This window comes from Podarcis tiliguerta (genome assembly GCF_965153285.1).
Source record: "Podarcis tiliguerta genome assembly, chromosome: 1".
Lineage (NCBI taxonomy): Eukaryota > Metazoa > Chordata > Lepidosauria > Squamata > Lacertidae > Podarcis > Podarcis tiliguerta.
In genome coordinates, this window is record NC_139534.1 from 100,640,923 (window position 1) to 100,668,714 (window position 27,792).

The 27,792-nt window shown below is 40.9% G+C and overlaps 1 protein-coding gene and 1 long non-coding RNA gene across 8 annotated transcripts in view; one reads left to right on the plus strand and one right to left on the minus strand.

Moving 5' to 3' along the window:
• The window catches only part of AKAP6 (A-kinase anchoring protein 6), a 247,747-nt gene that overhangs the window by 208,918 nt on the left and 11,037 nt on the right, over positions 1-27,792 (plus strand). For all 7 annotated transcript variants that reach the window (XM_083452109.1, XM_083452110.1, XM_083452107.1 and 4 more), the window contains 2 exons: positions 682-906; positions 13,969-14,184. In XM_083452109.1, the coding sequence (XP_083308235.1) occupies positions 682-906; positions 13,969-14,184 (441 nt within the window). The remainder of the gene's footprint in view (positions 1-681; positions 907-13,968; positions 14,185-27,792) is intronic.
• Positions 12,103-27,792, minus strand: part of LOC310683811 — a 56,427-nt gene continuing 40,737 nt past the window's right edge. The window contains exon 2 of the long non-coding RNA XR_014514543.1: positions 12,103-12,444. This is a non-coding gene — a long non-coding RNA (uncharacterized lncRNA). The remainder of the gene's footprint in view (positions 12,445-27,792) is intronic.

The window sequence follows — 27,792 nt, forward strand, 5'->3', positions numbered from 1 at the left end:
GACAGCACTTGTGTGGTTTCCCAATTTTCGCCTGTTGTTCCCTAGTGCTGCAGCCACCTACAGCACATCCCACACCACTTTGGAAGGTCTTCCAGCCCTTGGGGGTGGCTGTTCAGGGGTGACAAGGATCTGCAGTGGGAAGGAGAAAGCAGGAATTCTATGCTGATCCAAGCCAAAGAATTTTACTTACGATCTGTCGGACAAATCCAAATGAAGTCTTTTTTCATATATTAAGATAGCAGAGCATCGGTTGCAATGACCATTTGACCACACAAATGCACCCTATATGGTGCAGAATTCTTGCTAAAACTTGGTCAGGCTAATATTCCTGACCAAACTACCTTTGAGTGAGAGTACTCATCCCATGTTAATTTAGTTCTCTCTATGGACTCATACAACTGGATTATCAAGAGGTTATATAGGTTAGCTAAGGGGTTGCCTGTGTCCACCCAGAATAAGTAAGATGCTTAAGTTACAATTCTATACCTGTTTTCTTGTAAACACCACTAATCTCCAAAGGGCTTACTTTTGAGTAGACATGCGTGGGATTGCACTGTAAATAACATACAAAAGCAATTGTAATATTGGCTGTATAGAGTTAATGATATAGATGGTCAGGTATCAGGTGTGTATGCTTTGGAACGTAAGATTAATCTACGGTTTCTTTCTCTGTTGCATTAGAAAACCCTAGGAGAGAAGATGCAAGACACAATGGTAGGACACAGTGGGCTAGGTGCACGTGACCTGCTTTCGCCTGAAAGCGGAAGCCTGGTAAGGCAGCTGGAGGTCAGGATCAAAGAGCTGAAAGGGTGGCTGAGAGATACCGAGCTTTTTATCTTCAATTCCTGTCTGAGGCAAGAAAGCGAAGGAACAATGAATGCTAAGAAACAACTGCAATACTTTAAGGTAATAAAACACACACAACAACAACACCACAGCATTGATACCAGGGCTGCTTTTTTAGAGTAAACTAAAATTTTAAGCAAGTGTATGTATTAAGCCCGTGTGATATGCACACATTTCTTTCCATTTGTAGCCATGCTAGTCTGTGTTGCAGCAAAAACAACAAAGGATTTGGGGGCACTGTAAAGACTTCCGGCACATTTGTATGGAGACGCTGTTTTTTTTTCAATCGTAGAACTTAATTTTACGGATAAATCTTTCTGTACATAAGCATTTACAAGGATCAGAATAATTCCAGCCTTACGTCTTAACTCCTTATAACTGTCTCATTGTATTCATTGCTGAATTCCGTATACAACATCCAGCTTAATGAAGACTCATTGTGTGATTTTAGGAACTAAAGTCATGAATTACTGTTGCATAAGTTTAGCATACATAAGAGGGAAATGGGGGAGGGAGCAAGCAGCTCTGTGTTCCTATGCTTTGTGCTATGGCAACACCTTTGCTCTAATATTTTGATACAGTCATGTCCTCTTTTTGAGCTGTCAGATCTAGCAAGCAAGCGCTCTGAGATGTCTCTTCGGGATATGAGTCGAGTTGCCCCGTTAACTGTTGCAGCGCAGACGATGCTTCCTATACCTCCTATACCATAGTCAATATGCCAGTGGACAGAGTTACAGTAGCCAATCTGCATCTTGATTACAACTGTGGATGATACCCAACATTAGTCATACTCATAGTAGAACTACTGACATCACTTAAGTCTGCTAATTTCATTGGGTGTACCCTGAGTATGACTTGGATCAAATCCCCCAATATGCCTTGACTTCAAAGAAGGTGACTGAGGTGGAATTTAACTTCATCTGTGGCATATTCACATAACCACTTTTTTCAGACAAACGCATGAACACACACTCTGTTTTAAATCACACAAATCTAATTTTTCAGTACACTGAGATATGAATCACTTTACGAGGGGGACTCATAACTTGTCACATAATATTAATTTATCTTGCCATCTGAATGTTGGATGCCTTGCTTTGCTAGGTTGACCCTTTGGGCTTTTGTGGAGTTTGGTGAATAGGGTGATGGGAGAAAGGACGGTAGTTCAGATCTGCACTGATTGGGACCAGGGTCAGCGAAGGGCCACTTATCTCCACAGTTATAAACTTATGAAACTCTAAGAGTTACTCAGTGACCAATTTGGTTTTCACTGGCCTCCTGAATTATAAAAGAATTGGTGCCTCCCTTGTTGTTGTTGTTTAGTCGTTCAGTCGTGTCCGACTCTTCGTGACCCCATGGACCAGAGCACGCCAGGCACTCCTGTCTTCCACTGCCACCCGCAGTTTGGTCAGGTTCATGTTTGTAGCTTCGAGAACACTGTCTAACCATCTCATCCTCTGTCGTCCCCTTCTCCTTGTGCCCTCCATCTTTCCCAACATCAGGGTCTTTTCCAGTGAGTCTTCTCTTCTCATGAGATGGCCAAAGTATTGGAGCCTCAGCTTCACGATCTGTCCTTCCAGTGAGCACTCAGGGCTGATTTCCTTAAGAATGGATGCGTTTGATCTTCTTGCAGTCCATGGGACTCTCAAGAGTCTCCTCCAGCACCATAATTCAAAAGCGTCAATTCTTCGGCGATCAGCCTTCTTTATGGCCCAACTCTCACTTCCATACATCACTACTGGGAAAACCATAGCTTTTACTATACAGACCTTTGTTGGCAAGGTGATGTCTCTACTTTTTAAAATGCTGTCTAGGTTTGTCATTGCTTTCCTCCCAAGAAGCAGGCGTCTCTTAATTTCGTGGCTGCTGTCACCATCTGCAGTGATCATGGAGCCCAAGAAAGTAAAATCTCTCACTGCCTCCATTTCCTGCCCTTCTATTTGCCAGGAGGTGATGGGACCAGTGGCCATGATCTTCGTTTTTTTGATGTTGAGCTTCAGACCATATTTTGCGCTCTCCTCTTTCACCCTCAATAAAAGGTTTTTTAATTCCTCCTCACTTTCTGCCATCAAGGTTGTGTCATCTGCATATCTGAGGTTGTTGATATTTCTTCCAGCAATCTTAATTCCGGCTAGGGATTCATCCAGCCCAGCCTTTCGCATGATGAATTCTGCATATAAGTTAAATAAGCAGGGAGACAGTATACAACCTTGCCATACTCCTTTCCCAATTTTGAACCAATCAGTTGTTCCATATCCAGTTCTAACTGTAGCTTCTTGTCCCACAAAGAGATTTCTCAGGAGACAGATGAGGTGATCAGGCACTCCCATTTCTTTAAGAACTTGCCATAGTTTGCTGTGGTCGACACAGTCAAAGGCTTTTGCATAGTCAATGAAGCAGAAGTAGATGTCTTTCTGGAACTCTCTAGCTTTCTCCATAATCCAGCGCATGTTTGCAATTTGGTCTCTGGTTCCTCTGCCTCTTCTAAATCCAGCTTGCACTTCTGGGAGTTCTCGGTCCACATACTGCTTGAGCCTTCCTTGAAGAATTTTAAGCATAACCTTGCTAGCGTGTGAAATGAGTGAAATTGTGCGGTAGTTGGAGCATTCTTTAGCACTGCCCTTCTTTGGGATTGGGATGTAGACTGACCTTCTCCAATCCTCTGGCCACTGCTGAGTTTTCCAAACTTGCTGGCATATTGAGTGTAGCACCTTAACAGCATCATCTTTTAAAATTTTAAATAGTTCAGCTGGAATACCATCACTTCCACTGGCCTTGTTATTTGCAATGCTTTCTAAGGCCCATTTGACTTCACTCTTCAGGATGTCTGGCTCAAGGTCAGCAACCACACTACCTGGGGTGTACGAGACATCCATATCTTTCTGGTATAATTCCTCTGTGTATTCTTGCCACCTCTTCTTGATGTCTTCTGCTCCTGTTAGGTCCTTACCACTTTTGTCCTTTATTATGGTAATCTTTGAACGAAATGTTCCTTTCATATCTCCAATTTTCTTGAACAGATCTCTGGTTCTTCCCATTCTGTTGTTTTCCTCTATTTCTTTGCATTGCTCATTTAGGAAGGCCGCCTTGTCTCTCCTTGCTATTTTTTGGAATTCTGCATTCAATTTCCTGTATCTTTCTCTATCTCCCTCGCATTTTGCTTGCCTTCTCTCCCCCGCTATTTGTAAGGCCTCATTGGACAGCCACTTTGCTTTCTTGCATTTCCTTTTCATTGGGATGGTTTTCGTTGCTGCCTCCTGTATAATGTTTCGAGCCTCCATCCATAGTTCTTCAGGTACTCTGTCCAGCAAATCTAAATCCTTAAACCTGTTCCTCACTTCCACTGTGTATTCATAAGGGATTTGGTTTAGATTGTATCTTACCGGCCCCGTGGTTTTTCCTACTTTCTTCAGTTTAAGCTTGAATTTTGCTATAAGAAGCTGATGATCTGAGCCACAGTCAGCTCCAGGTCTTGTTTTTGCTGACTGTATAGAGCTTCTCCATCTTTGGCTGCAGAGAATATAATCAATCTGATTTCGATGGTGCCCATCTGGTGATGTCCATGTGTAGAGTCGTCTCTTGTGTTGTTGGAAAAGAGTGTTTGTGATGACCAGCTTGTTCTCTTGACAGAACTCTATTAGCCTTTGCCCTGCTTCGTTTTGAATTCCAAGACCAAATTTGCCAGTTGTTCCTTTTATCTCTTGATTCCCTACTTTAGCATTCCAATCCCCTATAATGAAAAGAACATCCTTCTTTGGTGTCACTTCTATAAGGTCTTGTAAGTCTTCATAGAATTGGTCAATTTCAGTTTCTTCAGCACCAGTAGTTGGTGCATAAACTTGGATTATTGTTATGTTAAAAGGTCTGCCTTGGATTTGTATCGAGATCATTCTATCATTTTTGAGATTGCATCCCAGTACAGCTTTCGCCACCCTTTTGTTGACTATGAGGGCCACTCCATTTCTTTTGCGGGTTTCTTGCCCACAGTAGTAGATATGATGGCCATCCGAACTGAATTCGCCCATTCCCGTCCATTTTAGTTCACTGATGCCCAGGATGTCAATATTTATTCTTGCCATCTCATTTTTGACCACATCCAACTTACCCAGGTTCATGGTTCTTACATTCCAGGTTCCTATGCAATATTTTTCTTTACAGCATTGGACTTTCCTTTCGCTTCCATGCATATCCGCAACTGAGCGTCCTTTCGGCTTTGGCCCAGCCGCTTCATCAGCTCTGGATCTACTTGTACTTGTCCTCCGCTCTTCCCCAGTAGCATGTTGGACGCCTTCCGACCTGAGGGGCTCATCTTCCAGCGTCATATCTTTTATATGCCTGTTGTCTTTGTCCATGGAGTTTTCTTGGCAGGGATACTGGAGTGGCTTGCCGGTTCCTGCTCCAGGTGGATCACGTTTGGTCCAAACTCTCCACTATGACCTGTTCATCTTGGGTGCCCTGCTCGGCATAGTTCATAGCTTCTCTGAGTTCTTCAAGCCCCTTCGCCACGGCAAGGCAGTGATCCATGAAGGGGGGTGCCTCCCTTACTTATTGGAAATCATTCCACAATAGGAATGCCAGCACCGACAAGGCTTTCTCCCTTGTTGTCAGACACATCATCTGGTGGATGAAATGCACATCTTAGACTTAAAGCAGGCTCATTTTTGTTGTTGTTATTGTTGTTGTTTATTGCTCACCCTTCACTCTGAAGTCCCAGGGTGGGTTACAATATTGTAAAATACAATATTAAAAACAGTTTTTAAAACTTAACAAGTACCAAAAAAAGCAGCAGGAATATATAGGTGCATGCATGACTGTCACTCTTGCATATTTGTCTATAGTTTCCCAGACTTCCTTCTTCACCAGGGGTCAGCAAACTTTTTCAGCAGGGGGCCGGTCCACTGTCCCTCAGATCTTGTGGGGGGCCAGACTATTTGGGGGGGGGGGATGAACGAATTTCTATGCCCCACAAATAACCCAGAGATTCATTTTAAATAAAAGGACACATTCTACTCATGTAAAAGCACACTGATTCCAAGACTGTCCACGGACCGGAAGGCGATTGGGCTGGATCCGCCCCCCGGGCCTTAGTTTGCCTACCCATGTTCTTCACTAACATGTAGCATTTGAAGTGTCCCTGAGAGTCTTTAAATGAATCACAGCTGGCTGACCACCCAACTGCAAAAGCATCCCTGCACATTCATTTTTAGACCTAATTGTCCCTATAGTCTAACCATATAAACAGATCAAAAGTAAGCAGTAAACTAATAAAACAGGATGCAGCAATAATAAACTATATGCTATAAAGTTTTATCATTAAAATTTTTTATCACTAAAAGTTTTATCTTTTAGCACTAGCAACAAGAATCAGCACACATCACAAGTAGTTTGTATGAGCATGAGGTGCATTAAAAAAAACAAAAAACACCACACCACAAAGTTCTGATGACATTCTGAAGGTTAAGGCTGCAATGCTAAGTATCCTGGAAAGGTGCCCCAAAGACCATACAATATATCAAACTCCCTCGCCAATGTCAGGCACAGATATCTAATGTCGGGTCAGAGAAACCTCCAATGCTCTGGACCAACGGATTCCAATGCTGATTGCAGGGGGCGGGTAGAGAAAATGGGTCAGCAGCAAGTTTGTGGGCAGGCTGAGTTAGAACAGGGAAACAGCTGGGATTCCTTGGATCCAAAGCTATCTCAGCCACCCAACCAGGTAATGATTTAGATGCTATAACGTAAGGTTACTAGATGTCCCCATTTCCCGGGGACAATCCCCAGACTTACATATCAGTCCCATACAAAATCCATTGAAGTTGAAAATGTCCCCAGATTCATTGAAAAAAAATCTGGTAACCTTACTATAACTTGCTGTGGAACTAAAGGGTGAAGCAATTGTTTAATTAATAAGGCAACTGATGAAGTGAAAGACCCTTCTGCCTGCCACTCATAATACACAGTGCTGGGATAAGTGGTAGCATCTCAGCTCCAGGTGGCTTGGGATGATGCCTATTATTTTGATCCATTCAAGTCTGGTTTTAGGCCTGGTTTTGGGACAGAAAGAGCCTTGGTTGCTCTAGTAGATGACAATTATTATTATCATTATCATTATTATTTATACCCCGCCCATCCAGCTGGGTTTCCCCAACCGCTCTGGGCAGCTCCTAATTAAAAACAGATCAAAAACAGAATAAAACATCAAATATTAAAAACTTCCCTCAACAGGGCTGCCTTCAGATGTCTTCTAAAAGTCAGACAGTTGTTTTATTTCCTTGATGAGAGGGTGTTCCACAGGGCAGGCACCACTACCGAGAAGGCCCTCTGCCTGGTTCCCTGTAACCTCACATCTCGCAGTGAGGGAACCACCAGAAGGCCCTCGGAGGTGGACCTCAGTGTCTGGGCTGAACGATGGGAGTGGAAACACTCCTTCAGTCAGAGGATGGTCACAGGGACTACTACTTTTTTAGTCCTCCTGGACCTGTCAGCAGTTGTCGTATTCTTCTGGATCACTTGTCTGGGCTGAGCATAGAAAGCTTGGTTTTACAATGATTCTGGTATTTCCTGGACAAATGTTTTCAGACCATGGTGTGGGAAGGGCAGGACATCTCTCATGGCCACTAGCTTATGGGAAACCACAAGAGTTCATGTTCCTCCCACTCGCCGCCATGATTTTTAACATGTGGCCAGCATGACTAAGCTGCTTCTGGTGAACCAGAGCAGCGCACGGAAACGCCATTTACCTTCCGGCCGGAGGGGTACCTATTTGTCTACTTGCATTTTTTGATGTGCTTTCGAACTGCTAGGTTGGCAGGAGCAGGGACTGAGCAACGGGAGCTCATCCTGTTGCGGGGATTCAAACCGCCGACCTTCTGATTGGCAAGTCCTAGGCTCAGTGGTTTAACCCACAGTGCCACCCAGCTTGCCTAAACAAAAAAGGTTTTTTACAGACATCAAAAACAGTACAATGAAGGTGCCTACCAAATATTAATTTTATTTTTTAAAAACTGTGGAGAAAACTGGAATGTTACACCTGGTAGAACAATACATACAATTTGTTTATCAAGTAGTAAGATGGATCTAAATAGTTGTTGTTTTTAATCCCTTATCCCAATACTTTCCATTCTCCTAAAATCTTCCTGTATCTGCCAGCTAGTTTCGACTTGGGATAGCAGAAGCTTTAAAATAATGGCTATGTTTTAAGAGATTATTGCCAAACCCACATTTTTTATTCCAGGGAGACATTGTGATAGATGCCAGCATTTCAGTAATGATATAAGCAATCTGTAACCTATTATAATTTCCTTTCAGAATAACTTAATTTTCATATTGTTTTATATGACTGGAATTTTAATAGTGTTTTTAATTTAGGAAAAGAAGTATACTATGCATTACTAATTACACAGGAACAGGGATTAAATAGCAGCACCCTGAACTATATTTTTAAAAGAACAAACATTTTTTAAAGTACTTAACCCAGCATAAGGAGTGGCACCAAGAAATTAAAAAATGTCATGCTTAGATAATCATAGCTTTATAGACAAAAAACATGTAAAGAGGCATAAATTCTGCGCTTATTATTTGACTTATTTATTATACTGTACTGCTGGAGTCAAGCTGGAATAAATACAGGTGCTACTCATTGGCTAGCAATGCGAGAAATTTAATTGTTTTCAAGTAATTTAAAGATAATGTATTTGTATGTATATTTCAAAGCCCATAATTTGACAGGAGTAGTTATGCCAAAGTCACTCAGGTTGCATACCAATGAGTCAAGCAGAATTTCCTAAACAATCGAAACGTACTTAAAAGAAATTTGTTTGATGGCACTTGTATTTTTCACATGTAAGTAGAGTGAAAAGGAAAATAAGTTCTTGATTAGAAGTGTGGATATTTTTAATAATAAATGTCACATGCCATTTCCAAACTTGTCAGTGAGATGCCACACTCTTAAAAAGGAATCTTGGCAAGGGAGACGCTCATTGCAGCAATTGGGTGGATAATAGTATACTAAAAGGTATTGTTTTTAAATGAAGGGAACCAGTGGCCTATTTTGAAAGAACTCATAATCTATTTTAAACTGTCATTCTATGTTTCTGACTTGCAATTAGATGATATTTCCAAAATGTCAGTCTGAGATTTTCCTTCGACCGTCACCCTAATAAAATCTGACGGCAAGTGTATTATATCCAAACTCCCCCCGCCCATAATTAGCATCAAAGATCCTCACTAAGGTTAATCAGGAAAGTTGTACAAAGGGTTTCCAATGAATGGCCATGAAAGCAGCAGTATGCCTTTAAAAACACCCTTGTAATATAGCCAAGATGGATGACAATCAGGAGACAAATGTATGAGCAAAGCTGTTTGGAGAGAATAGTTTTGTAGTGTATGATGTATGTTACGCAAATGAGCTTATTAGGACTCTCATCTATTTTATTATTGGTGCCCAATTTAATAGAGGCATTTAAAAAACAATATTTCTGCCTGACTCCTCGGAAGGAAGAAGATACATTGATATAATTGAAAGCAAATGATTGCATGTTGTGCCATTTAATCATGTCATTTTTCAGTGGCTGTTTTTTGCACTTCACTGCATGCTTATAGAATATTTAGCTTTATATAGATTAGGTTCCACCACCAGAAACTGAGCTCAGCGATTATTTTAGGCAACGTTTTCTTTTAAGTTTGGAATCAGTTAAAAAAACAGACAGATTTGTCAGTGTTTTCTTTAGTAGATTATAAGCCATCATTCACTTCTAGTATGTGGCATTTGGTTGTATTATTATTATGAGAGATAACTTATTGCTAGTTGTTCTTTTCAAGTCTCTAATGGAAAACTTTATTTTTTCATCATTTACAGAGTGCATCTACAATAATTTTTAATACATGGGGCTCACCAAGCCAGCAGGAAGAATTAGAAACATGCTCAAGAATCTTATGGAAAGCTTTCATTAACAGTCAATTTTATAGATGTAGATGTTATCAAGATAACTGGTCATAAAAGAACATGGAATTAGTATGGAACCTATACATCCCGGTTTTCTAACTGCACTGTCCAATCTCCTAAAAAATCATTTCTCCACTTCGTACAGGGACCAATGTATTAGAGACTATGAAACAGCCTTAGGCTGCAGTCTTATACAAATTTACCTCTATATCAGATCTTCTAATGTCCGGGTGAGAATGCAACTTTTTTACTCAGGCGTCTCTCTACGTCTCCAGTGTCTAATTCTGAAAAGACTCACAGTAGAAGCTGATGATGGACAGCATTGGTTGGTTGGAACCAGTGCTTTTTTTCTTTTAAAAAAATGTTTAGGGGTACTCTCCTTTTCCTATTCATGTAGAAATACTGCCCCTCAGTGAGGCCAAACTTAGATTCACGAAATGTTTAGGGGTATGCATACCCCTGTATCCCCCCAGAAAAAATCACTTGTTGGAACCATTTCTGAACCACTTCACAATCCCCTCAAGCAGCTTTGTTACAGGTCTGGAGGTCCCAGTCTCAGTAAGGCTTTAGCGACATTTTCAGTTCTGAAGTGAACACAGCCCTGTGCAAGGCAGAAAAATTAGGAAGAATGGGACAGCCTTGCATGTGTTGATTGGGGAGCTTGGAAGTATCACCAACGTTTCCTTGGTTGAAGCAACATTTGATTTGCTAGTATGCAAATTTGTGATGTAAAATGCTGGCAGGGTTTGTGAATGAGGAAGTTGCAGTCGCTTCTAGCTTTGATATTACCTTTGTGTTCCTGGAGAATTTTTAGCAATACACTTCAGGAAAGTAAATACAGGCAGGTTTAAGGAACATTAGAAAATGCATTCTAGCTATAAATTGAACAATAAAGTTTGTGGGTATATTTTGGCATAAATAGTGGTTTTGAAATTTGTCATTCAACTTACTTAAAATTCAGAGATATTAAGGGGAGAGTGTTCCCTCATTCCAGAAATAATGGAATTTTGGCTATTATAAGAGTAAGGCAATTGAAACAGTTATAGGACGCATTTTATTAATAAGTAGAACATCTGTATAAAATGTCCACCTGCTGATAAACTGTGCAGTGTTACTTTACAATGAAATGCACTTAATCATTTTAAGACATCTTCTAATGACATCTTATTGGGATTAACATTTTGAACACAAATACTTTTAGGCATTAAAACACCCATTTTAAATGAGATTGCATTGTCTTGTTTACCCTTGTTCATTAATAAGCAATCTGTTAACTGCTAGAACACTCAAATTGTGGAAGTGCAAGCTGATTAGTAAGCAATCCAGCTACATTATGGATATAATCATATTTTTTTGTTGAAGACTTTTAGTTTAACAATCAACTTCCCCTTTACCCAAAGGCATAAAAAGGTATGTATACATATAGATATTAGACATTAACACCATTGTTTTGCTTTAGGAATTCAGCTTTGCACTGGTTAGGAAACAGAAAACTTTCAGAGGGAGAGCTACTTTTCTTATGCAGAAAATGTATTTAAGTGCAATCTTATTATTTTTAAACAATGGCAATATTTAGCTTTTCCTCTTGGAAACAGCAGTGTCAGTTAGGAGGTTGCACCCAAAGAAGTCCATGTTTTTCAGTTACCAGCATCTCTAAACAGCTCAGATATTTTTCACAAGGCTTTTCTTATTAACTGTAATTCCCTACCCCCATCCCGCTGCTACCAAATTTTCCCTAAAAGGAAACCTAAAATGCTAGGGTGATAGCTTAGATTTTTCTCATGGGGTTAAGTACTTTCATCTGTAGCATCCTGCAGAGAGAAACAGATGTTTTCACGGTGCACAATTTAAATTGCCTAGTAAGCTCCTGAATGTGAAGAAGTCTTCCGTGCTCTAATATGGTAGAAGATACTAGATCCACAGCAACTCAGTGAAGGAAACACAGTGTGTGGGAGCAGGGGAGGGGGGCTAGGTGAAGAATACATCTTCCTAGACACTTGTGGTGGCATTTTCCCCTTGGTGTCTCTCTTCAAAAGCACTTAACACACTGTAATGTTGACTGCAGATTTGCTCAGAACAGCACAGAAACAAAGGAAGCCATAGGGCAGACAGATCAGAATAAAGAGAACTAGCTACTCGTCATGGTGGCTTTGTTCTACCTCCATTGTTGGATACCTGTTGCTGGGGGGGTCACAAGTGGGGCAACCACTGCTGAACTAAGGTCCTCCTTTTGGACTTTCTATAAACATCTGGCTGGTCACTGTAAGAACAGATTTGTCAGGTCCCAAAACACAACAAAAACAAAATGCAACTTGCAAGTAAGAAAGAGATCTTTATTCAGGTTCAGCACAAGGTCCAAAAATCAAGATTCCAAGGTACATGAGTAGGCCAAGAGGTTCATATTTTAATGGAAGCTACAAAAATGTTCCAACAGTTAGCAGGGAGGACCTCCCACCTCCATCCCCGGTTGCCACACTTCCAGCCCTCCACCTGCTTCTCCACCGTCTTCATCTTGAGCTGCCAAACCATGCCAGATCCTGATGGAGCCAAAGGGCCCATGACACAGATGATGAACTAGATGGCGTTTTGGATTGTTCCAGCAGGGCCCTTCTTGTGTTCTTTTTTTGCAACAGAGGGACACGGGTGTGTTAAAACTGTAAGAAAGAAAGAAAATGTTTCCTTGGTTGAATTACAAGTTGAAATGTCTCTGTTATCCCACATCTTTCCGATGCAATCAACTTCAAAATATTTAAATCTGTAACATATGGAACTGTTCAGATGTTTTGCTTTGTGGAAGAGTTGTGGAAGTGCTGAAATCATACCTTTATTAGAGCCTACAAACACTCAGACCAGGGAAGAGTTGCATGTACTGGTAATTCAAAAGCTGGTATCCTGCCTTGTGAACCTTGGTTGATCCTAATATGTCCCATGTTTTGCCAGGCCTTTGTCTTTTATATATGGCAGTGTGTCAATATTCCTATATGTTTGCAGTGTTACTTGTAAAAAGGTGTCTAGGTAAATTCTACTGGTAGTTTCTAAATTTCAGTACTATATGTCTTTCATATGGAGAGGACTTCTCAGGGGTGGGGAAGATCATTTGGCCTGGGACCTCAAGCTCAAAAGGGGCCTCTGATTTTATTTTATTTTTAGACACTTGTATTTATGGCATTCGATAAGTTTGACAACTTGCCTTTTGGAAAGGGGGAAGGGAAGAAGTGCTGGGGCTTCCTCTTGGCTTGCTTTGCTGTCTGCTGGAAAGTTGTGTGTGTGTGTGTGTGTGTGTGTGTGTGTGTGGTAGTGGTGGAGGAAGATACATTTACTGTTGCATTGATTTTGCTGTCTTTTCCTACTCTGGCATTGGCTGCAGTGTTAACTTCTCTTTGTAGGAAAGGCTAAATCTGGGCTGTTGCACATTGTGAGAAAACTGGGAGAGGAGAGGGATGAATTATTATTATTATTATTATTAATTATTTATTTATACCCCGCCCATCTGGCTGAGTTTCCCCAGCCACAGCCACTCTGGGCGGCTTCCAATCAAATGTTAAAAACAATACAGCATTAAATATTAAAAACTTCCCTAAACGGGGCTGTCTTTTAAAGATAAGATAACTACTTATTTCCTTCACATCTGAAGGGAGGGCGTTCCACAGGGCGGGCGCCACTACCAAGAAGGCCCTCTGTCTGGTTCCCTGTAACCTCACTTCTCACAATGAGAAAACCGCCAGAAGGCCCTCAGTGCTGGATCTCAGTGTCCAGGCTGGACAATGGGGGTGGTTACGCTCTTTTAGGTATACAGGGCCGAGGCTGTTTAGTTCTCATGCTGTTTGTTTGTTTGTTTGTTTGTTTGTTTGTTTGTTTGTTGAATTGGGGAAGTGCTGGGGCTCTTGACTGCCTACCTGGTTTGTTCATGGAGGGGCTTTTTGGGGGGAGGGGTGATAATAAATAAGCAGTACAAATACAAATATGAATTTGAATGCTCATGCGCTGCAGAGCACCTGAATGAAGTTCATGAACTGGTCTCCATGGACCACAGTTTTGGAACCCCTGCTATAAGGTATGGTGTTGCATAATATTCTTAAAGCAGCAACAACACTGGACTCTGCAAGTGACTGCTGAATTATTATACTTATACCTATACTTATAAAGTGCATTGACACTGACCATTCTTCTGTCCACAGTCCCTCTGCTGCGAAATTAAACAGAGACGCCGAGGCGTGGGCTCAGTTTTGCGTTTGTGCCAGCACCTCCTTAATGACCAGGATACCTGTAACCTGAACGCAGATCACCAGTCAATGCAGCTGATCATTGTAAATCTTGAAAGGAGGTGGGAAGCCATCGTCATGCAAGCTGTCCAGTGGCAAACTAGACTGCAGAAGAAGTTGGCAAAGCATTCCGTAAGTGACACCTGCTTGATGTTCCTTCCCTTCAAATGCATTCACGTGGGGCATTTCCCCAGCACCTTAAAATCCTTCCTTGTTCCTCTTGATATCTTCACTGAAGGTGCAACAGTGAGCCAAATAATTAGGCTTCTGAACCTTTCTCCCCAAACATATAATGATCCTGTCAATGGAACCAACTGATTAATGGGCTATGAACACGTTGCACAAACTCAAGTTCTGTTTTTAAACACATAGATTCTGACCCTTTTAAGGCACTGAATGGAGTTTGTGGAATTGAAATAAATGGCAGATAAGGGTAGTCAATGGTTTTCTGAATTAGACCAAAACATGTATTGTTGCTTGTAATATGATACACTTCAATCATTTGTCTAGATCTCTATAAAGCAGCCCCTGGACTTATTCTGAACATCCCGTTTGTCCAGCACTAGTCTGCATCTATGTGCTTTAGCCCATCAATTCCAACCTTATTGCCAAACAAAGTTAGAGAGCATGGAATAAGTACTATGGAAGTAATGGTACCTGAAGAAGTGTGCATGCACACGAAAGCTCATACCAATAACAAAATTAGTTGGTCTCTAAGGAGCTATTGGAAGGAATTTTTTTATTATGGAAATCAGTGTTTTGTATGGGTTCAAAATATGAAGGTTGGAATTGTTCTACATGTAATCTACTCCAGCCTGTCCTGAGACATGCCATCCAATATTTAAAGCATCCTCAATACATGCTCGTCCAACCTTTCGTTGAAGACCTGTGGAATTCTGACATTGCTTGCAACAGACAGATTGAAAAGTGTCTCGCTTTTATAGCAGCATTCCTAAAGGGGCTCATGACATAAATAGAACACCACAGGGGCAGCTGTGTGTTAGTGCCTTTGCTGGACCCCATCCCTCTATTAGAGCCAAATCAGGACCTTGCTCTGGTCCTTTCTTTACAGGGCAGTGGTGCAGAGACTGCCCATCTGATCCAGAAGCTTTATTCCTCTTAAAATAGCAGCAGTTGGCAAAAAGCTGTATTGTTTTTGTTGTGTTGTGCTCTCACTTTTTCACCTTCTGGTGCCGACTGTTCTCTTTTGCCTGAAGCAGAGGCAAGCGGCAACTGTGAAAAAGCTCTGCAGGCTGCTGAACACACGTGTAAAAGCGCCACTGCAGCCGGAGCTACTCTCATCTTTGCCATGCGAGCTGCTGCTGCTGGGTTTAGCTGCAGTTCCTCTAAATAAGCTGCTACGTGCTAATTAAAGGCTAGTGCTGCTCTTGCAGCAGGAGTGAAGTAGTCTTGTGGCTCTATTTGGATAGGAATCGATCGGGAGGTGAGGTAGGGGGAGTGTAAAAGCACTGTGTGTTTTCTTGATGTCAGGATGCCAGAGAACTTCACAAGCGCCACACTGCTTTGTTCCCACTTTGCCTGGGGTAACCTAGACTTCTTTGCTGGACTGAATTACATTTCACCTGGTAGGGAATGCAACTGGTGAGAAATGGCAGCCATTAAGAACTCTCCATATAGGTTTTATTTTTCGTTTTGGGGAGGCCTCTTGCTACAAACATATGCATTCCGTATGAAAACAGGGCTAGTTTCCAAATCTACCATTTTCTTAGATGATAAAAAGAGTTCTTAGAATCAGGATGCTGTAGTTGGAACTGAAATTAGCTAGTCTCTCTTGCATTCTTTTTCTCTCCCTCCCCTGCCGTCTCCCAATTCCAAGCTGGCATGCTACAACATTTCCTTTCATTCAGTTCCTGTGTAGTCATTTCTTGGGCTGATCCCAAGATTGCTTTCTCTGCTTTGCCTATCTCTCTGCACTTGATGGTGTGCCAGACTTGGCACATGAATGGTATCCCCGGGAAACAAGTATATAGTTTTTTTATATGAGGTTGTCCACAATATACTGTAATATATGAAAACAAATGGGATGTGTTTACATCTCTGATGGCATCAGACTTGGTGTTGGCAAGAGTCACTGACAGTGCAAATGCTGGCCTGGTTGATTAGATGTGTTACGGAAGTTCAGGAGTTGCTTCCCTCTTCTGTTCTTTTAATACATCTATCAGCATTTTCCTTTGACCATTTTCCTTTTCATGGTCCCTAATGGCAACGTATTATTCATGCTCGGGGGTTATGTTGAAATTATTTGTAAAGAGCTTGGGGATATATATATATATTAGTAGCTTTTTAAAAGAACTTTTTGCTGCCTTTTAAAAGATCTTTTTACAATATCCACAGTTTCCTCCAAAACATAAAGTTTCTCTAGGACTGATAACAGAAGACAGTTTGTTTCTCATATTGTCAGTGTATGTCAATATGAAAGCTGGCATTGAATTGCTGTGGTTTTTCCTTAAAATTCTAGAGCACTCCCCAATACACTTTCCCCATCCAGTCATGTGTCAAGTCTATTTGCATAAAGTTTATTTCATTTAATAATGAAATAAAGAGCCAGTGTGGTGTAGTGGTTAAGAGCGATAGTCTCGTAATCTGGGGAACCGGGTTCGCGTCTCCGCTCCTCCACATGCAGCTGCTGGGTGACCTTGGGCCACTCACGCTTCTTTGAAGTCTCTCAGCCCCACTCACCTCACAGAGTGTTTGTTGTGGGGGAGGAAGGGAAAGGAGAATGTTAGCCGCTTTGAGACTCCTTAAAGGGAATGAAAGGCGGGATATCAAATCCAAACTCTTCTTCTCTTCTTCTTCTTCTTCTTAATTCATTCATTTGATTAAGTGAAAAGAATTTGTGAATAATTCAGACTACCTGCCTATGAAATGGAATTCCAGGAGTGGTTTAACAATCAATCCTTCTTCCCAGGGAACTCTGGGAACTGTAACTCAGAGAGGGATATAGGGCTCGCCTAACAGCTATCAGCACTCTAAACAAACTAAAGTTCCCAGAATTCATCGGGGAAAGCCATGGCGGGAAAGTTGTATAATAGTGCTTTAAATGTACGGCATGGATGTGGTTTTGGTGTAATGTTCTCCTAGTAGCGGCTCTACCCAAATTCTGTCCCTGCAGAAGTGTCCAGACCCTTTTCAAAGGCGGCCCTGTTTAGAGCTTGTTATAGTCATCCAGTTTGGATGTAACCATAGTATTCATCCCTAGGAACAGAAGCAGTTGGTTAACCAACCTAAGCTAGTAAAAATATACTCATGGTCACAGCTGCCAACAAAAAGATTGACAGCTCGTCCACAGTGCTGCTTGTCCCATACCTAGGAAGCTCAGGTCCAAGCAGTTTTCCACTTGATCAATGCTTTCTAGACCCAGGTCTGAGCGGTTTCCCCTGGTCCTGCTCCTTTCCCAGGAAAAACCTTCTCCTTGTAGAAGCTGCTCATATAAGCAGAATTGCCAGGGTTACAAATGAGGGTTTAGGCAAAACAGCTCTTCCAAAAGAGAGACTGTTGTTCTTTTCCATTCATTATCTGTGATTTCACTGTCCTTGCCTTGAAATCTGTCACATATAAGAGGCCACTGTTCATTTTTTCCCCCTACACAACTGAAGAAGCTGTTAGTTGCCACATTTTGAGTTGGTATCATTTAGGTTTGGGATGCCTGCCTGATTGAAGTCTGTTCCTGGCTCTCTGCAATATTTCTGACTTAGATTATTCATGTGGATTTGAGAAATGCTTCCTTTCCATCATGCAAATTTTCCTCTGCTGCCGAACGCTTCTGTAAGTACACTGTACTATGTGTCCAGCTCAATTCCCATGTGCATTGGCTTTGAAAGTATGCTGTACATCCAGCCACATAATTGAAAATAATAAGGCCACAATAAATGGGATGGCCTTAGGGTATAACACCCAAGGGATTCAATTGGTGTCACTCTGCATCAATGTCCATGCATCATGGTAATTGAGGTAACATAACCAATTACCACATTTTAATTAGAGTTGTAAGAACTTGGAAAAATCTGCGGTGGTGAGACAGCTCACTTTAAAAAAAACAACACCAAGCATTTGCTTTCCATAAGCCTTTTTCTTGGATGCTTATTCTTAGGAGTCAAAGAGGTTGCTGAAAGTACCATTTGAGAGGAGGTTGGGAAAAAATCCAGATTCTTTTTAATGAATGGAAAGCAAACCTGGAAACAAAAATGTGCTAAAATGCTGCATTCCTGCTAAGCTGATATCCTCATCCACTTCTTCTTTTGTGCTTCCCTGACACTTTTAGGGAAAGAAAACAGTTGTTCATAAAGTTGGCCCTCAATGAAGTGTCCTTGTTCTCTGCCTTTCCCATTGGTGAAATGCTTTAAAAAAAAAATCAATAGCATGATGCTCATTACACATGTTGAAAAATCACCTATAGAAGAATGATGCACAAGTTATCACGTTGCTGTTTTGAGACACATCACCACTCAATACTAACAGCACTTGGCATCTGAAATGGCCTAATTGCGAACTAAATAATTATTTTGTGAAGCAAGAACAAATGGCAAAAGAAGTAGCATAAGAATTTACTATAGACCTCATTCTGCAAGCTGGTGTGAAAATCAGGAAAGAAAACACAGTCAGCATCCTGTGGAAATTACTTCCTCCATTTATGTTCCATTAATACTAGATACTTGATATAAGCCTTCCACGAGCATGTGTGTCCACAGGATTATTTCAGGGAGGGGCACAGAAAACACTTTAAATATGAGAGAGTGGTTTCTTTCTAACCTCAGAACCCTGTTTTGCCCACAGTAGAGTCGATCCACAAGTAGAAACTTTTTCTGTTAATTTATATATCATTCTGGATCAGAATGTTTGTCTATAAAATGTTTGAATTCTTTTCATTTACCTTCTTGGGACCTTGTTTTAGGCCTTTGACTATTGCTGCTACTACAATGACTACTATTCCACATTTTAAGTACTGGTATATTTTGTTGGCATCTGTCTGTCTTGGGAGACAATGGAAGGGTGCACCTTTGGGGCTAAGTCAAACCATTGGAGAGTTACAGCGCCTGCTATGGCTGTAGAGACCATATGAGAGAGAGATGCTTTGTTGCAGGTGGGGCAGATGAAGGTGTCCGGTGGTCCTGATGCAGGTGTACCAGTTTCACCAATTATTGTTAATCTTAACTGGATTTAAAATGCTGAATTATCCCATTGGTATACCTGTTACATTCAGTTTGTATGGAGAAAACAGTACAGGGGGTTACATTTTTAAATAAGCAGGAAGATAAAATTGATTCAATTTATATATCTATATATACACACATATACTAAATTAACAGCACAATTCTGACCACATCTACTCAGAACTAAGTCCTATTGAATTCTAATGTATTTACTCCTAGATAAGTGGGGTTAGGATTGCAGCCTAAATAACAATGGCATTTCTCTATAATGCTGACAATGATTTGTCTATAAATGAGACTTCACTGCATTTATTTAGACTGTAGGAGTCTCTGTTTTTGTAGTCTATTGTTTGTTAATACTGTGAGAGAGTCCGTTAGATAGCAATACCTGCAGAAAAGGTCATAGGTTCTAATTTTCAGTTTAACTGTTTTGAATTACAGTTTTGAATGTCTCTGATTTTGAATTTTGCTAGAAAAACTGCTACCCTCCCACACACTTGCTTTGGAGTGAGTTCTATTGATCTCAGTTGTATAACTTCAGTTTTGATTTTAATCTGTGCCAAGGGGTATGCTCACAGTATGTTTAAACATAAACAACAAAATTGAGGATACTTTGAAGCTCTTACTTCTGAAAGCAGATACCAGTGTACTAAAACATGAGTAAATGGTTCCTGTATTTTCACTTCCATTGCCTAGTATAGCAGGACATCTTAGCATCTAGCTAAGTTTGCATCAAGTAAACACTCAGAATTATTGTGACATTATAATATGCCAAAACAGTCCAGCATATGTTAGCTATTTTGATATTTATTTTCTTTGCACTTTAGCATTTGTCTATGGAAAAAATACACTTTTGAGAGAGGATGCCTAAATAAGAATTGTGTATTGTTGCCTAAGTGTGTGTGTGTGTGTGTGTGTGTGTAATTAGATGGATGGACTGACATAAGCATATACACAAACATCTACAGTGTACCTATTTCCCCATATATATTTTAATGTTCCTATGTGTTTCTATATATATTTCACAGTAAAATGTCACTCCCGAGAAAGGTAAATTGATGGTTATGTAGAATTTTTCATTTTCTTTATCTATACAGCATTTGTATCATCACAGGAGTTCTAATCCATATTCAGGTCTCCATATTTGGTGTGCAGTAATATGTAAATTACCTAGCCAGCTGCATTAAGCAGTGTTTGTTTATTCTATTTCTTTTGGCACTGTGTGCACCTGAACCTCTGCCAAAAAAAGGGAAAAAAATACTGGCTGCTTCAGGGAACACTGTTCTGGAGAAGGGAAGTTTTGAAAGGAAACAGCACATCACAAATGAAACTGCACAGTTTGAAAGCATCAAAATCAAACCAAACTTTCTGTTCCTGGAAATATTGGTGTTTACAATGTAAAAAAATGATGTGTTTGTTATAATATAATGAGGACACTGAATCTCTTTAGAAGGCTCTGTTTGCACTGACTCTGTAAACAAAGATGCTCCACTGAGAGCCTGCTACATTTGGCAGTTGGCTGCAACGAGTGAAAGATGAACATGGGAAGTTTAAGGGAAATAATTTCAACACGGCATATTCATTTCTCTGAATGTGTGGCATTTGAATGTGTTTGGACTTGGACAGCTGTGGAGCTTAAGTGTTAAAAAAATGGCATTAATGATGCATCGAGCTCTCCCCGCTTATGCTGGCAGAGGCCTCCTTCCAGTCTTCCAGTCTGACACTTCCTCTTTTATCCAGCCAGCTAATTTCCCCTCTTTTGTGAGGAGTAACTGTTTTCACACTACTGCTTACCCAGCAAGCCTCCTCATTGTTTCATGCTTAATTATCTTCTTGAGCTTCACCTTCTCAAGTGAAGAGAAAGAGGCTTGGGCCTCCCCATGACTCTAATGAAAGCTCAGTTTTATAGATGCACTGTGTGAATAAATGCAGTGTCTGATCTAGCAACATAATAAATGAGTTCCTAAAGTTTATGGAGTCATCGCTTATGCAGTCAGTTTACTCAGCAATGTTGAAAGATGCCGAATTTTTGCAGTTCAAAATTATTAGTAGTAGTACTGTTATTATTACTATTAGGGGGGGAAACGCTGTAATTCATCGTGGAACTAGGAGCCATGAACATATCCCCAGAATGCTACAGATTGTACAAAAATACATCGCATTTAGTGCACACACAGACCTGATACACTTAGATAATGGGAAATTGTATCAGTGCCATTAATACTGATATTTGTCTCCCCTGTTGCTATTAGCTGTTAGTGCCTCATTTGCTATAGACATATTGCACCTCATAGGCTGTGTGTGTGTGTGTGTGTGTGTGTGTTTCGCTACAATTATAGCATTGGGGGTTGTAGTACTAGAACTGCTGTGCAATTTCGGTCATTTCTATGACCAAAATCACTTGCTTGCAAGCAAAGAGATGTATTCAAGCCCAGGCTCTTGTTGCTCGTCAGTTTTCTTTCATAAGTAGTGTTAGCTCCTGGCCTCTATATTTTGCAGTTCCACACTTAGAGCACACTTTGAGCAATTACAGGATGGAAGGCAACCTTAAAAAAAATATATACAAGCAGTTTCTATAAGCAATACGGCAAGCACCTGAAACAAGCAATATGGCTCTGCCTTCAAGCTTACAAGGTAATTAAAATAACATGGAAAAAGAAAGAACTATGATAACTGGCCTCAGAATACTATCTTAGTCATACAACTGACCCTCTTTTGTTCCACCAAGGAGATTGCGGTACATAAGCAGGCTCCTTTGTAGATTTTTATTTTTTATTTTTTCTAAAACAAACTTCTATCCTGCCCTTTGTCGCAATACCCAGGGTGGGTGCAACAAATAAATACATAAAACTGCTGACCCTTTTACCCCATGTGGCAAGCAGTGTCTCTGGAGCTTCTCAGGGATGAACCTTCCAGACTACCCAGGTTGGCCATTGGCTCTTGCATAAGAGAACTTCCTGCCTCAGCGGAACTTTGCTTGAACAAGGCCTGTGTGTATTGCTGGTTGGTGCTGACTCTTGACTTGTTCTCGAATCTGCTTTCTAGTTTCCTTCTGACCTGGATTGCTTCTTGGTTGTGATTCTTGGTCCCCCCCCCCCCCTCATTCTGCCTTCTGGTTTTCCCTATAATTTGGATTGCTCTTTAGTCCATACTTTAGCTTCTTCATCGCTTCAGACTGCTGTATATGGAACAGCTCTCGCCTGAGTGAATGATATTGTCCACAGAGACAGGGGACGGTCCTTTTGCTGATCCCCTGCTGCAGTCCGCAGCCCCAAATTCTGCCTGTGAGTTGAGGAGCTAGAGAGGAAGGATGAATTGGCAAAAGTCATCTTCCTTCCAACAGTAACAGCCTATTCACAGAAAGCAAAATCTGAATCCATCCCCATGTGAGGATATTTACGTGTTGCATTGCTGTTGATAGGATAAACAAAATTTTAAAATTTTAAAAATCCTTCCAGTAGCACCTTAGAGACCAACTAAGTTTGTTATTGGTATGAGCTTTCGTGTGCATGCACATTTCTTCAGATATAAGTTCATACCAATAACAAACTTACTGTATTTTTTGCTCTATAAGACTCACTTTTTCCCTCCTAAAAAGTAAGGGGAACTGTGTGTGCGTCTTATGGAGCGAATGCAGGCTGCGCAGCTATCCCAGAAGCCAGAACAGCAAGAGGGATTGCTGCTTTCACTGTGCAGCGATCCCTCTTGCTGTTCTGGCTTCTGAGATTCAAAATATTTTTTTTGTTTTCCTCCTCCAGAAACTAGGTGCGTCTTGTGGTCTGATGCGTCTTATAGAGCGAAAAATACGGTAGTTGGTCTCTGAGGTGCTACTGGAAGAATTTTTTATTATTATTATTTTGTTTCGACTACGACAGACCAACACGGCTACCTACCTGTTGATAGGATACACATTTGAATACGATATACCCCCTTCACATTCTTGAACAACTGGTCATTCATAAATGTGTTTTTAAGGCACATCTAGCTATCTTGTTTGGTGGTGGTTGTTTTTTGTTGTTGCATTTTCTTCCTGTGAATATCCTTTATTGTACTTGTTTAGAAGGGGGAATGAATATATTGCACCTGAAGCAATGTTGAGACCAAAATGACATTGAAGCTTGAACACACAAACGCATACATACCTGTCATGTAACCCCTTGACAGATGAAAAGCAAACTATAGAGCAGCAAAAGCAACTTCCAATAAAATGTGCTGTGTTTCCAGATGTTATCAACACAAATAAATCCCCTCATCCTATACGATTTGACACGTAAACCAGTGATTGTCACTTAAATTGATTTAAAATGTGATAGACCAGAAAGTAACCACTGTTTTCCACAGTCCTTCCTTTTTTGAAGTCAGAGTGTTAACAGTGCTTTAGACCCAGTACTTACTTAAATGGGTACGCCCCACGCAATTTGTGGAAATTGTGAAATTTTCTTTGAATTGTTTAAGTGACCAAAATTTTAAACAGGACACCCATGTGTGGTGTTTTTTTCTGCAGTAGGTAATTTTGAAAGTTCCTTCCCTTGAACATTTGCAAGGGGCTTTAAAGGTTAACCAAATGAGTCTCTGACATGGGCTAGGATCCAAAAAGGGTAGTAGATGGATAAATTGATTTTGTCATCGCGCCACATAATTCCCAGTGTAGACCTTTATGCTTGGAGCCCTGGAATGAATCATTCTGGTGACAAACTGTATCTTGCAAGAAATTACTAGTTGGAATCAGAGAAGCATGAGCAGAGTTCTTTTCATGCAAAAAGGGTTTTCTACCCATACCTTTCTTGTACAGCTCCATGTGCCCCTGAAAAATCAGTTTACAGCAGTATCAAACAAATTCTGCAATCAAACAGGAAGCTCCCTATTCTTCCATTTTAGCCCAGTGTGGGTTGCTGCATTTTAGCCAAATGGGGGTTACAATAAGTGATGTAGCTAGTCGCTCAGGTGCCCAGTGTGGCACGTGTGTCCTGCAGCTGGGAATGGGGCGAGCCACCCATGGGGGCAGGGTGCATTGCATCAAGCCTCTCTGCCGCCTCCCCCTCAGCTGGAGAGCAGCTGAGAGAGAGGCAGTGGGCAGACACAAGCCCCACGCTGCAGAGCCTGCAGGCGCCCAAACCACCACATCACTCCCAGGAGAGACGTGTGGCTTGGGCACGCTGCAGGCCTCGCAGTAAGTGCTGGCCCCTGCAGTGTGGCACCCAGTGCCAGCCGCGTTTCATTACGTTTGTTGACTGAACTAAAAAGTTTCATGAGCCCAATTTTATTATTACTATTATTTAAAACTCATATTTTTGTCATTTTGTCACACACACACCCCTCAGTGATGACACCCGGGGCAGACCACACACCCCGCCCCCTCTTCCTTAAGGTTACCAGTTTTTTTAAAATCAATCCAGGGACACTTTTCAACTTCCTATTAAATAGATGGATTTGTAAATCTGGGGACTGTCCCCAGGAAACGGGGACATCTGATAACCTTACCCTTCCTCCAGCACTGGTTACAATACTATAAATGGTGTTTTAACGTCCCAGGTTTTCAGTCTCAGTCAGTTTTATTGCACATAGCCAAAGGCTGCCGCAATGTACACAGAATCATTTGACACCCAGGTTTTCTCTTGATTCATGTGAAAGAAATATAAGTTGAGAATTAAGCTGCCTTTGCTTTTTCAACTGTGGATATTGGGGATGTTCAGGAGTGGGGGAGGGGCAATCAATGGAATAGGGAACCCACCTAATGTCCCATCATTTTTTTCCATATAGAATAGACAAGGAAATGGGATTTCTCTTCCTTGAGCTTGCATATTGAACATCACAGCATTCCCAGTTGCTGCTCAAATGCCCTTTTATCTTTGTGTTTCTTATTATAAGATGTGCCTCAATGCAATGGATGAAGGATCACTATTAGTTGCACAAAATCAGATCCTTTACTGAGACCACATGGGTCTGTGGTCGATGGTGCTATCCAACTATGTTTACAGACATCTGACCCTAGCATTCTTAATTGACCTTTCACAAGGATGTGGGTATAGTTTGGTGGTGGAACACATACTTAGGATGAAGGAAGCCCAAAGCTTAATCCCTGAACTAGGAAAGACTCCTGTCTGAAACCCAGCTAGTATAGTACAGACAACACTGAACCTAGAATGTCCACTGTCTTGTCTTAAAGCTCAATACAAGGTTGGAGCCATGCTTTGTCAAGAGCTCAAAAGGCTAATTATTTTCAATAAGAAAATTGATTTAGGGGGGAAATGTAGAACATATACCTTGTCGTATCTCACAGCATAAAAATGACTCCTCTACTTCCCTTTAAAGCTAGAGTGATTTCCATCACATTTTTACCAACAAATGCTAGGAAGGGCTATGAACAAGCGAAGAAACTAATATAAGGACTGAATTATAGTTGTGGGTACCTGCAATCATTAAATTTAAAAATATATATATTGTGTGTCTGACTCTAGGATCTTTATTTTCTTTAAAGAAAAGTAAACACAACATTGCTAATTAGCTTCTGCTTTAACTTTAATTACAGTAAGTATATGAATCTAATTGCTCTTGCCTCTAGAGAGCCATAGTAAAGCGCTGTATTTATACACATTTGTGGACCCAAAAATGTTGCAGCGTGAATGTCCTTTTACAGTTGCTGCTTATTAATGATGAGGTGTAGGTGTTGTGCAAAGAGGATAGCTCTCTGTTTGGCTGCAACACAAGGAGACCCATTTAGAACAAAAACATGAGGGCTGCAGAGGTGAAACGGGCACTGTAAACATGATTACTTCCCTCAGAAGAAGTAACTGGCATGCTGGCATTTTTCAAATACAAAATCATTTTTGTTTTTCATTGTGGTTCATGCATTCTTAGAAGTGGGGGATGGCTTCTTTCATTCATTTTGCTTCATTTCCACAATGGTTTATCCAGTCGTTCAGAGCTGACAACTAGTGTAAGCGAAAGAAAAGGTAGTTGCTCCAACCACCAAAACTCTTTGTTAATTGTCCTGTAAAAGCATATGAGGTGCTTATGCTACAGGTCTGTTCTGTCAAGACATAAAAGCATCTTTATTGGAATATTACTATTCCAATATTCCTTGTCCCACCTGCAACCTGCCACACCATTTTGGAAGCCCCTGCTTTGCTCAACACGATGGAGAAAATTTTCAGCTAGCTGCAGAAGGAGGAGAACCTTTCTTTCAGCAGATCCTGGGATCTACAACCCAGTGGGTGGTGTTCAACAAATTTTAATCAGGGTAGATCTACTGAAATTAATTAATTTCCCATGTAAAACTCTGAGCAGTTAAGTGACAAAAAGTAAGTTTTGAAATAAGTGATCCCACAATTAAAATAAATGAGTTGAGGTTATGTCATTGTTTCTGTTCTGCTGTGGAATCTGCATGATGTGCAGAATAAATGAAGCAGGCAAAAGCTGATTTACAGCAGCAATGTTATCTTCCTTGCCAGAAAGTGACAAGCGTTTTATATTTAAGAAGCGGGTGGGTTCTGCAGGTTCACAAAATTATGGAGTCTGTAGTTAGTTTCCTGTCCCTTCAGATCTTAAAGAAGACATTAGTTACTCTTGGTATGCACTTTGAAATATGGAGAAAACTTCAGTGATGTCTCTGTATGCATGGAAGTTTTATGTAGAAGGTTTAAGAACTTAGAGCCCTTTGGAGCTTTGATTCACTAAACAATAGAATTCCAGTATCCCAGAATTAGAAGACATCTCATGTGTCATGCAGTCCCATCTACTGCAAAGTGTCCAGTTAAAAGGTCAGATAGGGAAATTGGATAGGAGCAATTTCCCATCTTTTCTATTGCATTGCACCACATCCTTTGAAAAGCCCCCCCCCCAAGGAATGCCTATCTTCTTTTCTTTCACAGTTGAATATACATCTAAAAAAAAAGAGGGGAAGGCTTCATCAGATTAGCTTTAAATGTTGTATACATAAAACCGACAATTTCATAGGAAGGCAACAATTTTCCCCCTACCGTCTTGCTTCATTATTCAGCAGTTTCCCAGAGCAATGTCAGCACAGGCAATATATGAAATTAATGTAGTATTTGATTAGACGACTGATGGATTGCTTTTACAACTAAAGTCTTTCACATTCATTAGTCATACTAACCAGTCATTAATACTGCTTTTATCAGCAAGCAAACAAATGGAAATTCAAATAAAAATTCAGCAGAGTTGGGTATACTCTATACAAAGGAGCTGTTATAAGAACTTGTATAACGGATGAACATTAACACCCAGGTTGGGTGTCCCCAGGAATCTCATCCACGCTAAGGTCCCTTGTTGGGAGTGGCTTATGATTTTCATGCCTCCCTCACAACCACGGGTCTGTCTCAGTTGATATCTGGCCCCACCCACATAATACAGAACACTCTGAATTTGGTGTTTTGTGTTAGAAACCTGGTGTAGTTCCTTTGTCAAGGGCAGATAACAGGATGGTGCATTAGGCACAGAGACCTGCTTATTCTGAGTCAGACAGTAGGTCCATATGTTAGTACTGTCCAAATTGACTAGCAGAAGCTCTCCAGGTTTTCAGGTAGGCAACATTCCTAGCCCAGCCTAG